This window comes from Poecilia latipinna, unplaced genomic scaffold (assembly GCF_001443285.1).
Source record: "Poecilia latipinna isolate Pla-1442-1.1 unplaced genomic scaffold, P_latipinna-1.0 Scaffold1122, whole genome shotgun sequence".
Classification (NCBI taxonomy): domain Eukaryota; kingdom Metazoa; phylum Chordata; class Actinopteri; order Cyprinodontiformes; family Poeciliidae; genus Poecilia; species Poecilia latipinna.
Window position 1 is genome coordinate 194,185 of NW_015113738.1, and position 15,907 is coordinate 210,091.

At 35.4% G+C, this 15,907-nt stretch overlaps 1 protein-coding gene across 1 annotated transcript in view; it reads right to left on the reverse strand.

Annotated features, from left to right (window-relative positions):
- Positions 1–761, reverse strand: part of LOC106959825 (uncharacterized) — a 5,547-nt gene extending 4,786 nt beyond the window's left edge. The window contains exon 1 of the mRNA XM_015052613.1: positions 28–761. Coding sequence (XP_014908099.1) covers positions 28–739 — 712 coding nt within the window. The 5' untranslated portion in view covers positions 740–761. The remainder of the gene's footprint in view (positions 1–27) is intronic.
- Positions 762–15,907: the final 15,146 nt, after the last annotated feature.

A 15,907-nucleotide genomic window follows, 5' to 3' on the forward strand; every position in this document is an offset into this window, starting at 1 on the left:
GCTCTTCTCCTGCAGACAGCTCGAGACCTACAATGGCACCTTTGAAGGATGATTTCCATGCCCAGTAGTTCATAGGTTGGTCATCAAAATTTGTAAGGCCGGAAGTTATTAGCTGACTGCGAGCTAGGTATTTGGCAAGGTCATAAGTAGGTTGAGTTGGTACACAGATGCCACCTACCGGAGTGGCGGTGTAATGTGTTGAATTCAAGGGAGCAAATTGAGATGCCGTCATGTTCCTAGGAGGTTGAAGAAAGTTTTTTGTGTCATCTGAGGAGGTGTCTTTTGATATGTTATCTTGCTGTCTGATGACACATTCATGAGGGTGTGTTGGGGTGATATCTTCAACTTTTGGTTGTGAAGGCATCTCCATTTTGTTGATGGGTGTTTGTTCTAGGACGTATTGAGCAGTGCGTCGTTCTTGGCTTTCTCTTAATGAGATGTCGGCTTCGCTGCGTGTCTCTAAACCCAGTTGAATCAGTCCAGCTTCTAGTGAATTAGCCTCTGCAATAGCAGCTTCCTTCTCTTTCTCAGCTTGAAGTGCATCGAGAGTGGCTTGAAGGCGGGCTTGCTCCACTTTAATCTGTATTTCTTTCAGAGCGTATGTGGCTCTGGCTTGAGCTCCTTCAGCTTTCGCTTTAGCTCTTAACAGTTCCATACTAGCTCTGGAGCTGACGGTGGACTGTGACTTTCTTGAAATAACTGATCGAGTCTCAGTTATTTGAGATTTGCTTTCAGCCATTTGAAGAGATGCGATCCCTATGGTGGAAGGTCGATCTGGTTGAGGTTCCTGTAGCACTTTAGCTTAGGTATTGCAATGGCGAAGCTCCGTGCGAAGGCCTCAATTATTTTTTCCTCGCTGTGATGCCATCTTTTCACTGTATAGGCCTCGCCAGCCGAATGACACCAGCTATCCAAACAGCTAAACAGAACGAATGCAGAAACTCCACTGACTCAGGAATGACGTCTTGAAGTATTTACTGACATCAATTTTCTGTGAAACTGTAACAGGATAACAAAGAAATACATATAAGTGTTGTAGCTGTAGTAACAACGTCAAAATCACTACATACACCGTCTATACATAGACTAGTGGTCCGAGTTAGCTAAGCATCCGGTCGAATTTACTTCTAACAGAAAAATACATAATTTCTCTACAAATGAAGATGTCTGCGATAACTGTTCTAATATGTAAATAATTCAACTTATAATACTTACAGATGATGCTTTAGCGAGCAAGAAAACAACGTAAGCAGGACTGAGGAACTGCCATGCGGCTGAAACTGTGCTGTACTTCCTGTTTCTATTTTCCCTACTGCTTTTGACAACTACAATGAATGACCACTAGATGGCATTGTTTAGCACAAATTAGATAACAACTAAACAGTGAACATAACACTCCGGTTTCTCCAACAGAGGTCAGATTTTGAACAAAGACATCATGTTTTTTTTTTTTTTGTTGTTTTTTTTTAATACAGTCTTTTGCTTTTTTACCAAACTTTGTTACTAAAAACTGATTTCCATGTTTTAGGTACTATGTAAAGCAATCTTTGCTAATAATTAGAAATTAACATTTAACTGACTGATATAACTATGAGAGAAATGGAAGCTTGCAAATGAGTCTCTTAAAAAAATACTTTTTGTGCCACAAATCTTTAAATTAAAAAAGACTCTTTATAATTAAATTTATTTTATATGGTTATATTTTAAAAAATGACATTTTTATCTATCTTTAAAACTGTTCTCAATTTAAAATTAGTTACTGTCTGTGTTAATTGAACAAAAAGTGCCTCTGTAACAGTAATAACTCCATTCTAAAAATAGAATGAAATCTGACACCTGGCCACTCAAACACAGACTCCTGGCACGTACCTTTGAGTTGTGAGCAAGAGATTGCAGTTAAGAGATTCAAGACACAACCGGGACTTTCTAATCCCACCTGAGTCATTAATTCAATGTTATTCACGGCGCACTCCGTCAGGGTTCTCCATTTGCCAAGCAGGTCAACATGCATACTAGCGGGTTTCGCAGGGCTTATCCAGCAACTCTACATCAGGTCCAGTGAGCCAGTCGAGCTGGGTTACGATGAAAGATTTTATGCCTGCAAAAAAAAAAAAAAGTCCACAGCGACAGGCAAAGAAACAGGAATCCTCTTAGTGGGAATGTCCTGTTGTGCTCCTCCATCTGTTGTTCTGTTACGGCCGACATTCTGAATGGAGAGACGAGAAAGAAAGATAAGGAGGCAGGTTGTGTTTAGTAGTCTGGTGCTGTTCTGTCAGACTTTAATCATGCTTGAGTTCAGCTTTGTTTGCAACAATCATAAGACCACGGCATCTTGGTATGCTTAAATGATTCGTTAGAATTTTAATTTTTATGCATTTAATTATAATGTCTATGTCTTATTTTCTTATCTAATGTTGTATTTTCCATAAATGCAGTTAATTCTAGATATTTAAATACATGTATAAAAATAACTTTATTCCTTCTTGTCTCACTTTTAATCAGACTAAGCTTTTCCTGTTCTCAATCAAGTAGGATTAGCAAAATTATTTCACACACTGAGATGTGGGCTTAGTGATGTCCACTACAAAACACTGACTTTGTTGTCCTTGAGCAACTTTGTAATTAAAGTGGTGGGATACTTTAGGTAGCTGTCCATTTACAACGGTCATTGATCTATAAACCTTGACTACCTGGCTAATGTCTTGAGATGTTGCCTAAATGTTTCTACAAGGTTCTTTTCACAAGCTGACAGCTATATTTTGAAGTGGATCGTTACCTCCCACAGCTGAACCCCCACATGACATGATGCTGAAAGCCGTGTACTTTGCCTTTAGGATTGCGTTTTCAGGTTTAATAACTTCTCCCTTTTTTTCTAGATGTAATAATTTAGTTGAACACTTTCGTTTTGATTTAGTCAAACCAAAATTTTGTGAATTTACTAACTGTATTCTGTTTTTTATTTTTTTTTTGTTGTTGTTGTTTTTGGAATAATGGCTTCTTCTTCTTTGAGTGGTGTTGCAGCCCATATTGGTACAGGAGTGATTTCATTGTGGCTAATGATACTTTATACCAGCACCTTCACAAGATCTTAACACCAACACATGTTCATTTCTGGGTCTGTGATGTGTTTGTTTACACAGTGTGGATAAAAGCTGTTTCAACTGTGTGTGTGTTTATTTGAATACTACTTTAACAATTTAATACTAATTCATATTTTCACACAATAGCAATTCACCAATTAAACATTTTAACTGAACAGTTTAGCATAAAACGTTGTTACATAATCTTTTCTTTTTTTCAGATTGTACTTCATTCAACAGAAACTTTTTGTGGTCTATGTATGAGATATAGAACATAGAAGAATAAGACGAAATTCCATAAGTTCAAGGCAAATTCAAGGACTTTTTCTAACACCAATTTCAGGGTTCCTTTTAATAAATAATACCAGTACTGGATGACTCCCGTCTGACTCTGCAGATCCTCAAAAAGCCTTACAGTCAGCTAAAACAGTAGTGGCATCACCTTAAAAGTGAAGGCTTTTATAAATTTAAGTTGTTCCCATTAACATTAGGAAGCCTGTGGTAGCTTACACATTAGAGTATGAAGACTGCAACACATGTTGGCTTCGGCACAGTTTGAAAAAATTAGCTTTGGTTTGGAGACGAAAGCCACAATGTCAACAGTATGCTGCATCATCACACAGCAACAGATTTATGCTTGTATGTTCATAACTGTTTATATAATTTAGGAGAGAGCTTAAAGACATGTCTGCATCTGAAACCAAAGCCATGATTAATATCAGCCATTTAATCAAAGCATTTATTTTGTCATGACTGTCAGATGAATTATGTTTTACAAGACTTCATTTTTACAGCAAGCTTGCCTGGATTTATTGCAATGATAAAAAATGTTGTCTGTCCTCTGAAAGAATTTCCGTTTAACTGTGCCAATGGTCCCATGTAAACCAAAGACAACACTGACTACAGTCTTCCTCTTTATCATCTTATTTTGTTGGAGAGAAATATATCTGAATTTGAACAGGGAAGTGAATTTACTTCAGTGGGAGCAACTCCTTGCAGGTCCTGGCAGTTACTAGTAAAGTGTCTACCGTGTCTGTAAAGTTACCTTAACAAGACAATAAATGAATGCCTGCCAAGACTCTTGGTCTATTTAATTAAAGCTCAAGCAACTTAGTGGGATTGAATTAAATTTTTGGCAGGGGTAAACCAATATGCTGGGAAGGTGGTGGAGGTTAAGTGGAGTGCAGTGGGGTGAGAGTCCACTTTTTATTTTCTTTCACTTGCATGGTTTTTGTAGGTAACACTTGTGCCAGATGGTTTAATCATGTCAGCAAAAATACAAGAATACATTTGATACATTTCAAACCTGAATTATCAAAGATAAGTTATATTACCAGTTTAACTAAGTAAATCCAGCTGATTCTGCTGTCTGCTCATGAAGACGTTAATCCACATACAGAAGTATCATTACACAAGTCTTTAGCTTTTTTTTCCATCAAGAGACAGGCATCAGCAATGACATCATTTATAAGGAGCAGGCCATTTTCTTTTATTTCTGTTACTGTCATCTATTTCTAAAGATGATTGAGTACTAGACTTTTCCAGAAGCCCTTTAAGACTTTGCATGAAACTGATACACTGATGGCCTGAAGTCAGTTCATTTCAAATTGAAGCTGGGGTCCAGTTTTTGTCAATTAAAGGTCCAGTCAGAGTGTTAAACTCTCTTGATTCAATTTGGATAGTACTTGATTGGCTTTGGGCCAATACAAGTTGAAGCTGAAGCTGAAGACCAATGGTTTTTATTTTGTTACTTATACAATAAGTAACATAAGTGTATTTCATTGTTTTTTGTTGTTCATTTAATTTTATTTGTTTCATTTCATGAATAATCTAACTCTTCTTAAAGACTATTAATTAACTTTGTGCTTGAACTTTTAATTTTTGTTTTAAAAACAAGTCTGCAGCAAAGTCACCAATTTTAGTAAAATATTAATTAAATAAACAAAGAAAAATATTGCTCCAAATCTCTTATTTGTATATTCCTCTCTTAAATGATGTGCTCTAGGAATGTTCATCCTTTAATCTCTAGGTGGCAGTGTTGATACAAGACCTAAAATAACTAACAAGCAAATACACTGTACACATCAGGTTTGTGTTGCAAGTACTTATTAATACATTTCTTCATAAAGTCATGTTTTCGGAAACAACTTAGTTCTTCATTCTATAGTCTTGCCCTGTGGAGGACATCACTTTTGTTCTATATCATCTAAATTGTGATTACATTTGTTGTTTCTTGTAATGATTTGGGCAGCTTTATGAGAAGTAGCATCTATCCAAATATGTTCACTTTAAATATACTTAATAGTACATAATTTATATTAAGTGGATTAAATCTTTATTAGGAAATCAGGTGAGTGTGATTTGTTTTAATAACCCAATATAAGATCATTTTAAATGCTGATGAAAAAATCTGAAAAGTGGTTTGAACTATGTCATGATTTATCATTAAAATTATGAATTTACTTATTTAGTTTTTTTTATTCAAATTTGTGTGCTGACATTTGTACAAATTTGATGTTATTCAAATTAAATAAAAAATATATATTTTTTAAAACAAGACAGAATTACATGACATAACATTTTCCATTAGCCTGCAGTTCGGTGTTAATGTTGTGATATTGCTTTACACAACACATTGCGTATGGTCATACCATTTTATATGGATTACACTTGTAAACTTAGGCAAGTTAGTGCACCTGGCATTTTATTGGAGGATAAATTGTAGGTTTGTTACATGTTACTAGAGCTATGCTTAATGTTTACTGCTGTAGAACCATACACAATAAACAGTTTTAAAACGGCGCTGTTACGGAACGGTGGTGTTGTACGGTTTGCTTTTACTGGATTACAGACATGCAGAGAAACATGAGAGGATTTATGCCACATTTTAGGCTGTCTGCTTTGCATTTCAAATGTTTCATTACAGCCGTAGCAGACACTGTATCCATTATAACATTGCGTGGAAGAGAAATCTCTGTCGGCTAAATTCAAGGAGTATTAATATCATTTCTTCAACGTCTTTCACTTTACTTCTGGCTCAAGTCAAGGCTGGGCTTGTATGGAACTCATTATAGTAAGGGGGGGAGGGGGGCTTGCTTTCTCAGTGCCTTGCCATTTTGTTCTATCTGTTTGAAGTCACCTGAACATGATCTGAAGCCAGCCAGTCAAGTGACCTGGAATCAATACAGTCCAGCCCAGTGGAGGCAAATAAATCAGCTTCATTTAACCCATGAGAGTTCTGCCGCATAGCTACAGCACCACGGCTTGTAATAAGAAAGGCATGTTTGATGACAAACTGATTATTCCAAATTCTTGTTTCTCATTCAGCTTCAGTAACTTCAGACTTGTATCCAGGAGGCAAGCCACTATATGTACTCTCTTGTACATGGTGGACTGTCATGAGCACATGTGTTATGGAGTCACGTCTGTAGCTCTCTTTGAACAAGAACTAGTCTGAAATATTAGCATAAATTGGTATATTTATCATGCGTTCGTTCTGAGTGTCATATATGTATGTGTCTGCTTTGAATTAGAAAGGAAGTAATAATACTTTTTAAGATGAACATTTCTGCAACTGTGTTCGCCCTTCGCTAAATGAAGTCTCAATCAGAATTTTTTTATTTTTTATCTCTTTTCTTTTTTAATAATGCTGGAATTTCACCAAATATTTTGGCGCAAGAAATATATTTTACAGAATTGTGAAAAACAAACAAACAATATATATAAAATCGCAAACTCCTCCAAGAATATCTTTGGTAAACAATAATCTAATTAAAATAGTGTTAAAGTTATGACAGTAAAATGCATTATGACTATTTCTAAAAATATGTATTTTGATCTGCTGTTGGAAAACCATTGCATCTGACATCATTGCTGGAATTCATTAAAACATCTCAAATGCCATTTGTAGTTCACTATTAAAAATCACAGACAATTAAATATTTTATGCATTCATGAGTTTTGCAGTTTTGTTTCTCTGAACAAAATTACATCTCTGGATTTTTTTAAAACGTGTATTCTCTCAAGGTATTGCAGTTTATTTAATTTATATGCATGCGACTGGTTTACATTAGACAGGAAGAAATAATTATTTTTAATTAATACATTTAATAAGTAAATCTAGTGTCATGTCTAATATTTTTTTATTTTGTTGTTTTTATATTGATTTTTATATTTATATTTTTAATTTTTTTAAGATAATGGAAATTTACAATTAATTTTTGAATATGACATATTTTACAAAATTGAAAAAAACAAAATACTTTTGCTTACATAATTATCACAGAATCACTGAATGGTTAACAGTAGTTTCATTAAAGCAAGGTGTAACTCAAAATAGGTAAATGTATGACTATTTTATTTAATGTGGTATATTAAATAAATAACTTGATGTTATTATCAATGGCAGTGAATCCAGAATACTACTTTAAGACCTCTGAAATCAGTTTTGTGTTTATGCTGTTCTAGCAGCTCTGTTTCTACTCTTACAATTTATGCATAGTGATAAGATATTGAATCAAATCATGTTTTATGCCCTTTCTTGTGCAAGAAGAAAAGTAGTGCTTTATCAGCTAAGCCATTTTTTTTTTTAATTTTTACAACAGGTCATTTTTGCCTGTGTTTGATGTAATTACTCTTGGGTGGGATACACTGACAAAGTTACCTGCTTGGAGATATTCCATTAATTAAATATAATTTAATTTCAAATAATAAGTGTTAAATAAGTAACTATAAATATTAATTTAGTATCTCTGCAACATAAAATCGGCATTAGCAATTCAGATATGACTTTACTTAAGTTATTACTAACATTATTATTATTATTATTATTTGTCTCGACTTTAATGCTACTTTAGATGTAGGCCTAAAAATGTACTGGATGAGTCATAAAAGCTCCAGAGCGACAAAACGCTGCTTCAAAAATATATGTTGTACCCCAACGTAGCCGTGAATCATTAATTGAATTATAATGCATTCACCTTTTTAAACTTTGCCGTGTTTCATCCTGCTTTATTTATTGCAGTTGTCCAGCAGAGAAAGATCTATCTATCTATCTATCTATCTATCTATCTATCTATCTATCTATCTATCTATCTATCTATCTATCTATCTATAAGTTTGGCTGGCGAAAATAAGAAAATATTCTCGAGTAGCGACAACAAACAAGTGGTAAAACAATGTTCACAAATAAAACAATGAAGATGTGAAGGGAAAACGGAAAGGTAATTTGTAAACTTACTTCAGTTTTTTCCCCGACTTGTCACCTGTTACAATCAGCGCTGGCTGTTGAAATGAGCTGTAGGAGTTTAGTGAATGTCACTGAGACCAGAACTTTGATTAAAGAAAGGATAACCTATAATTTCAATCCCAGCAGTGTGGGACTGAGAATAAGTTGCTCCATCTTTTACACAACATCCCTCAACACTTCATTATCGCAAGGTGAGGCTCTGAGGATTGTCCGTCTGTAGATGATTGACAGCAGGGTGAACTGAAGTGGAAGTGAAGGGGATAAACATTTCCTCTTAACATTGTCCAAACTAACAGTATGAATAATTAAAGTAAGTTAAAACCACTAATGCATATGAAGTTATTCTTTCTCTTTGACGTGAAAGGGAATTGAGTAATGTAGAGGTAAACATGTATGCTGTCCGCCCGTGTTGCTCGGTGCTCCCCTCTGTCTGCTCTTCCATGGTTTCGCCCAAACTTGGTCCAGATTTGAGTTCGTTTTTGCTCTGCTATCTGGGAGCGCTCAATTGCAGGAGAAGGACCGTCAGTCCCCTCTCTGTGTTTGCTGTCAATGGCTTTCTGGACTTATTTCATTTGAATGTCTGGGCTTTTTCAACACCAATAATGGATATTTTATGGATATTATGGAGCATACCGGCCGTGATAGCTGTTGAAGGTAAGCTCCTGCTCGCATCCCGACGGCTGCACGCGCATCCTTCTACCGGCTTGAGTTTGAGACAAAGCGCGTGAATAAATGCACGTTTATTATTTTTAATAGATACTTGCCATTCTCGTAGTTTTAAGAAATCCCGTCGGTGCTTCTTATAGTACCGAAATGTTGCATAAAGACTCCGCTTAGGGACGGTTGGGTGATAATGGGTCACAATTACACATGCTCTCGCAGCACCCTGTAGCCAATAACCTTTAATAACCTTAATAGTCTTATAAAACTACCGGCTGTTGTGTGATGCATTTACCTAAATTAGGAAATAAAAAAAACGTTAAATTTTGCAAGCGCATCTCTTTCCGTGGAGGTGTGTCGCTCCCACTTGTCAGTTGAGAATAAACAACCAAAGACCTGTTTTATACCTTTTATGTTGTTTTTTATGTGTTCTATTACACATATGTACAAAATGAACGTCGCCCAGTTTGACCTGTAAAAGCTTGTTTTTCTTTTCAGATCATTGCAGTCAGTTGTACAGGGAGCTTAGCAAAGCAGGAAAGGGCATCAGTCAGCGTGGCTCAGCGCACAATGAAACAGGTTGAATGGTAAAAACAGAGCTTTCATAAGCTTTCAGGTGTTTACAGGAATCTATTCATTGTGCTTGAAAGTAACTCAGTAGGGCTTTCTACATGTAGGTCTTTTTCTATTAGGGAATGTGACACCATTACGCACATATTCAGAGGTTGTTTCTTCATAATACTTTAAAATGTTTAAACAAACAAACAAAAAAAAACATGCAGTGTCTTTTTTATTATTTGTATTGCAGGTATCTCTTTAGAATGTAAAAAAGGCCTAATTAGCATGTCTGCAGGTTTTGAGTAGCTGGAATAAGTTAGCCCACTGACAGTTCAGGACGGCCACGAACAGTGGAAAGTGTCAGCCCAGTAATTTTTTGCAGTCTATTTTGAGGATGTGTTCAGAAAACAAATGTGTCCTCCTTCCTCTGGTCAATTTAACGAAACCTCATAATTACAGGTGGAGCAAAGAAACTATTCCAGACCAAACCCAATGTAACTGCAGGATAATGTACCAAAAAAAGAATAAAAAAACAATAGGAAACTTTTTGTTCATCTTTAACTATGTGCCGTATGTGTATACAGATTTGTTCTTCAGGTTAAAAATCTGGCAGGCTTCATGTACTGTTACGACTGACAGGCTGACAACCACCATGCATATTTGCATAGGCCACAACTTACTGCTCTAGTTCATGTTTTTGGTTCATTTAAACATCACGCTCAGTGGCACTCATTGCAGTGTACACACAGACAGGTTTTCATGATACCTTTAATAAATTTGTAAATGTTGAATTTACAAAAAATTGTCAAATTCAGCCTGGTCCAAGACTGACACAATTTTTAGCTGAACAAAAAAAGGGAAAATATGCTACAATTTATAATTTTTTAATAAAATAATTATACCATTATATTTTTTGGTCATTTTCCACTGCCCAAATACAACTGCTGTAAATTATTTAGATTAAATCTGTAAATTAATTATTTTCCATATAGAGATAAATATTGTTTAGGCTGAATATAAACTTATCATATTAAGTGAAAACTGCAATAAGTTAAGAAAAATTTACACACGGATACTATGTAACATTATCCTTTATATACGCGGTCTATCACAACAGTGTGTTTGTATTTAATTTGTGATATTATTTTTGCTTGATTTTTGTTGAAGTAACAGTTTATTTTTCTGACCTGAATTTGTTTTTGCTGGTTGCTTCAAGTTCAAGGGAAGCACAGGATATGGAAGCTTCCAAAAATAACAACAATTTCACACTATTCGGTGTTCCACTTCCACTTCTTTTTTTTTTTTCTCTCTCCCCTTCAGACACAATCAGAGCCACTGTTGTAGTTTTTTTTCCCTTGCTTTTCATGTAAGGCTGCAATCAAACATCACCTCAAAATCCTTAAACTGATTTTTCTGTATTGTAATACAATTCATTATGGTTTCACGGCATTGCTTCACGAATCAAATGCAGCATGCCAATTTCAAGGACTTTTTGATCACACGGTGTAGCACCAGTTTATGATTCGAAACCCAAATAAGCCCGTTGCCGACTGAATGCCGTCCCACATCTCAGTTCTACCCTGTGACTCACCCTGCTTGACTGTCCAATGAAATCGCAAGTCGGGCTTACGTAGGAAAAATTAAGAGTTGAAAAAGAGGTCACTGCAGCTCTAATCTAAAAAAAAAAAATGTCTATCCCAGCATGCAACACTGACAGAGCCCTCCAGTGGACTTTTTTGACACGTTTCATGAAGAGACGACATTTCGTCCTTTATTAATCTTAGCAGTTGAAAGCGTCTTTACATAGTCCTTTTATTAAGCGTCGATAATAAAATAATTTTATTCCAGCATCAAATTTCATTTTTAATTGCCAGGAAAAAATGTAACTGTCAGAAAAGTGCGGATAAAAATAATTCACAGCAAAAATTAAATTGCGTATGCAGAAAATCTCAATACATGTGCTTATAATGCTTATTTCCAGACAAGCAAATATAAAAGAGTACAAATAATCAATGAATCAAGCAGGGACCATGTTAGGGGGGCTAAGAGGATTAAAACTATGTCTGAACTTAACAAAATCCCAGCTGTGCTCCAAGTGTCCATTTTACAAATAGTACGTTAAACCTGAAAACTATGTTACAACGACAATATTGCAAGGTGGCGCTGAGGGATCACTGTTTGCGTTTAGACTATTTCTGTTTTCTTCAACATCTCATTTCTACTCAAACTACTGCTGAATAGTACGTCCCCCCATTCAAACTTGTACGGTAAGTAAATTTATCCGTTGTATTCAGCCATTATTCAAAAGCATTTACACGCAAAGCGGAACGCAAAACAACCTTAACTTGTTGATCAGTGTTAATGTAAGCTGATGCCATGTCCTATTGGTTTAGTTAACAGCAAGGGATGGGCTCTTTTCGGAAATTAATTGACGCAGTACTGCCTGGGAAATTAGTCTGACTCTGTCAAACATGTCTATGAAAACACACCGTGGATTTATTCCCTTTATTAGCTCAGCCATTCATTGTCATCAGTGTTAAGTTGACAGCCCCACTAACAACGGTGACACCAATCTAATTCTGTTGAGTGGAAATTTTCAGATTCATTCTCAGCCATAAAATTGTTGTAGCCTGTATTGTTAGGAGGAGATAAGTTTTACTAGACTGATTATTTGGCTTTTCTGCTGTTGCCTCTCCCCTTCTCCCCTCTTCTTTATTGTGATGTTTGAGTTTGTACTGTCCAAATGTTTTTCTGGGAGGTTTGGTGTTGCTATGATGCAACACCATCCTCAACTAGCCTTGTATGCATGTCATTGTTGGTGTGAGTGGAATGATAGATCACTTTGATACAGCGTTTTTTCCTGTCGTTCTTTGAAGGAAACATAATGGGAGCGAAACCACAGCAGAGGATGGTGAAGTGGGGCAGAATGAGATCACAGCATGGAGTCTTTAAAAAATGTCTCACAGATTTGATTGCATTTCAGTATGCACTGCATTCCTTTAGCTCTGCATTCAGGACTGGACACCACACAGCTGAACATTGGCAAACGTGCTAATTTGACGTTTTACACTTCTCATAGCTTTAATGTCACATACCATGTTAATTTCTTGATTATTTTTACTTTCAGCTCTTTATCCTCATTTGACAACTAAGCAAACTGTCATTGTTATGAGTATTTAAATGTCCTACGTTTGGTGAATATGTTAATGTAAGTCCAGTAAATGCTTCTGAGAATAACTATCAATAAAGAGAATATTAAAGAGTACAATGAATACAGGTTTATTTTTGAAAAAGCAAACAAGAGGTAGTTTGTGGAAGGTAAAATAAGTGATCATATACAGTCCTGTGTTTTCTCAGTCCACCCAGTGAGCAGATGCATGGAGCTGGCCTGCTCGCCAACCGCCACAGTAGGCTTTCACAAAGAATCTGTCTCTATTCAAGCCCTAATCCATGCTGCCGAGGGCCCAGGCATTGTCACTTTGCATGCAAAATTTCAATTAGTACTGGTACCAGTTGTTTCACTTGACGGGGGTGTCGCATTTCTGAGACATCTATGGCTACCTCTAGGGTGAGATTAAGGCACTATCATTGATTTACTTAAGAACATTTTTCCCTCCCTGTATTGCATAAGGTTATACACGCTGTGACGGAACAGCTTAGCTTTGTTGTGGCCACTGTATGTATAACATTATATAGATTTTGATTTTCAGTACTTGTGAAAAATAACTGATACATATTTAGATGTTATGTAAAAATTAGATGGAGAACAACTGAAAGCCAGCGGCTTGTGTCGGTCAGAAGTGTTAAAACTTTCACAAAGGGAATTTCTGTTTGATCGGTTTCTGGTCCCTGCTGGCTTGAGCACATTGCTCCTGGCATCAGCCTTTTCAAACATTTTAACTAAAGTTTCTTTCCAACTTGTGATGGATAGCTTGACACTGTTTCCATGCCTTCAGCTGTTTGGATCAGATTGCTTTGGGTTGACTTTTGTGAGCCAACTCTCCTTTTAGTCCCATGGCTAACAGACTTTTGCGGGGTGGGTTCTAAGCTAAAATGGCATTTAAGTTTGTGAAATGTATGTGATGAATAGTGTTGAAGTGTTGAAAAGGCTTCAACTTGCCACATTTTTGGACATGGAAACACTTCAAAAATCAAGGATTTCTTATGTTCTTTTAATTTTATCTGCCATTTAACAGAAAACAGAAAAAATAGGAAAATGACTGAAGGGAATTTCCCAAGCCATAGGTAATATAAGAAGTTGCCATAATGTCCTAAAGCACTGTAAACAGCACAGCATTGTTGTGCTTCCATTAGTCTCACATGATCGGTGAGTTTTGATTCCATGTTATCTTTCAATCATGCTCAGTACATCATAGTTTTTTTTTTGTTTTTTTTTTTACCTAAAGTAGGCACTGTAAAAAACCTTCATGTTACGTCAAAAGTTGTTTCATTTTTATGGTTTAGTTTGGCTCGGAGAACTTTTGGTCTGTAATTATTTTCTTGTTGTTTTAAAAGAAGAACAGGTGTCACTTCAGTCTCAGGCTTGACTAGTTTCCAAAGAGCAGATGGCCAAAGATGGCTCCCTCATGATGCTATCTTGAATAGAAATATTATCAACAGGTGTTTGAATCCTTCAATATGCTGCAGCATGCTGCCAGAGCCTTGCTAGAAAGTTAAATTGATTTATTTAAATATCGATATGGCATGCATTTATGTCCATTTGTGTTTCTAAAACAATAATCAAAATCAATTTTGCAGCAGTGATATTAATTTCCCAAAGCAGGTGGGTTTTATTTTGACATCACAACATCTGTTGATAATTCTATATGAAAAAGACCCCTTGAACACATTTATATCTGTGTAATGAAAGTTTTCCCAGCTGTCAATTTATGACTTGATACTTAGGAGTTTATTGCAGATAGATGGGGGTTGATTGGGTTTGTCATACTGATGCAGCAATCATTTGTCTCTTGATTGGCTCTAACTGGTCATCAGTGAGTCAAATGCTGTCTAATTGTGCATTATTTCCTCTTACTAAATGCATGAAGGCATTCACTTTATGCTCTTGAAACACATCCATAAAGCACTTTGATTCAGGCTTAGTAGTGGCTTAAAAACCAAATGCCTTTCTAATCAGTGCTTGTTGTTTTATTTTTTATGTGCAAATTTATTATTCCTTACCTATGTTTTTTTTTTTTTATCTCTCAAGACTCAGTCCAAAAAAATGTGTGACACTTGGAGTTTCTGAATATTAACTAGCAAAAAACAAACATAATTTTAGCAATTAAGAAAAATCTAGTTGCTAAATTTGCCAGAGAAGTTACTACACATGAAAAAAATTAACTGTTTGTAAAATATAAACTGAAGAACTATGAATATGTAAAATTGCAGAGAAATTTACAATGAAACAAACCATTTGCTAAGCAATTGTTGAAATCACTGAAAAGTTATGATCACAAAAAGTCATAATTTATTTTTATAGTTATTTCAAAAATAGCAATTAAGTAATTACTGTAATCTAGCCAAGAACATGCTTATTGTTACTGAAATATGAATGAATTATACGTTTTTTAATAAAATTCACAAAACACTATACAAGATAAGTAATAAAGATCACATAAAAATAGGAGTGCAGTGAGTGCAGTTTTCTGGCGGATCACCCATCTTTAAGAGGTCTGACCAGCTGATTCAGATTTTGGCATGTACAGATTTTTTTTATCTGAAAAGTTGCTATAAATATAATGCCAAAGTTGGGAAGTTGGCAACTGTAGGGACTATTGTTAACTGCTCATGTGCAGACATGACCTGGTGCGTATTTCAAACCTTTGCAGAGGTAGATAAGATCAGTGGATAAGATGGTTTAACCTATAAGTATCAACCAATCACCTATCACCTTTACAAGTACGTCCCTAAATAAAAACTCACACTTGAAAGACTGCATAAGACTAAAGAAGGGAAATTATCATTTGATTCTCTTGTTTTGATTTAATCAAGAACTTTTTATTTTGTAAATTGTTTATCTTTCTCTGATTGTCATATGACTGAGTTATGGCCTCTTGATCTTTAATAAGAGATCATAAAAGTTTTTGAATGTCTCTTTTCAACACACATTGTTCATTCAGCCATCCTAGCAAGTCTCTCTTAGCTTTGCTATATATTTTTAAACTATGATTTTGTTTCGTGTTTCTATAGGTTCAAGTCACTAAAATGACTGCACTGAAATACTTATTTTAAATTAAATGGCAACGTAAATAAAATATATTTAAGGTGAGTAATATAACTGTCATATAAATAAAATTAAGCTTGTGCCGTCTTCTTGCTAACTAAAAGTGATGACTTTTGAATAGTTTAGCAAGAAACT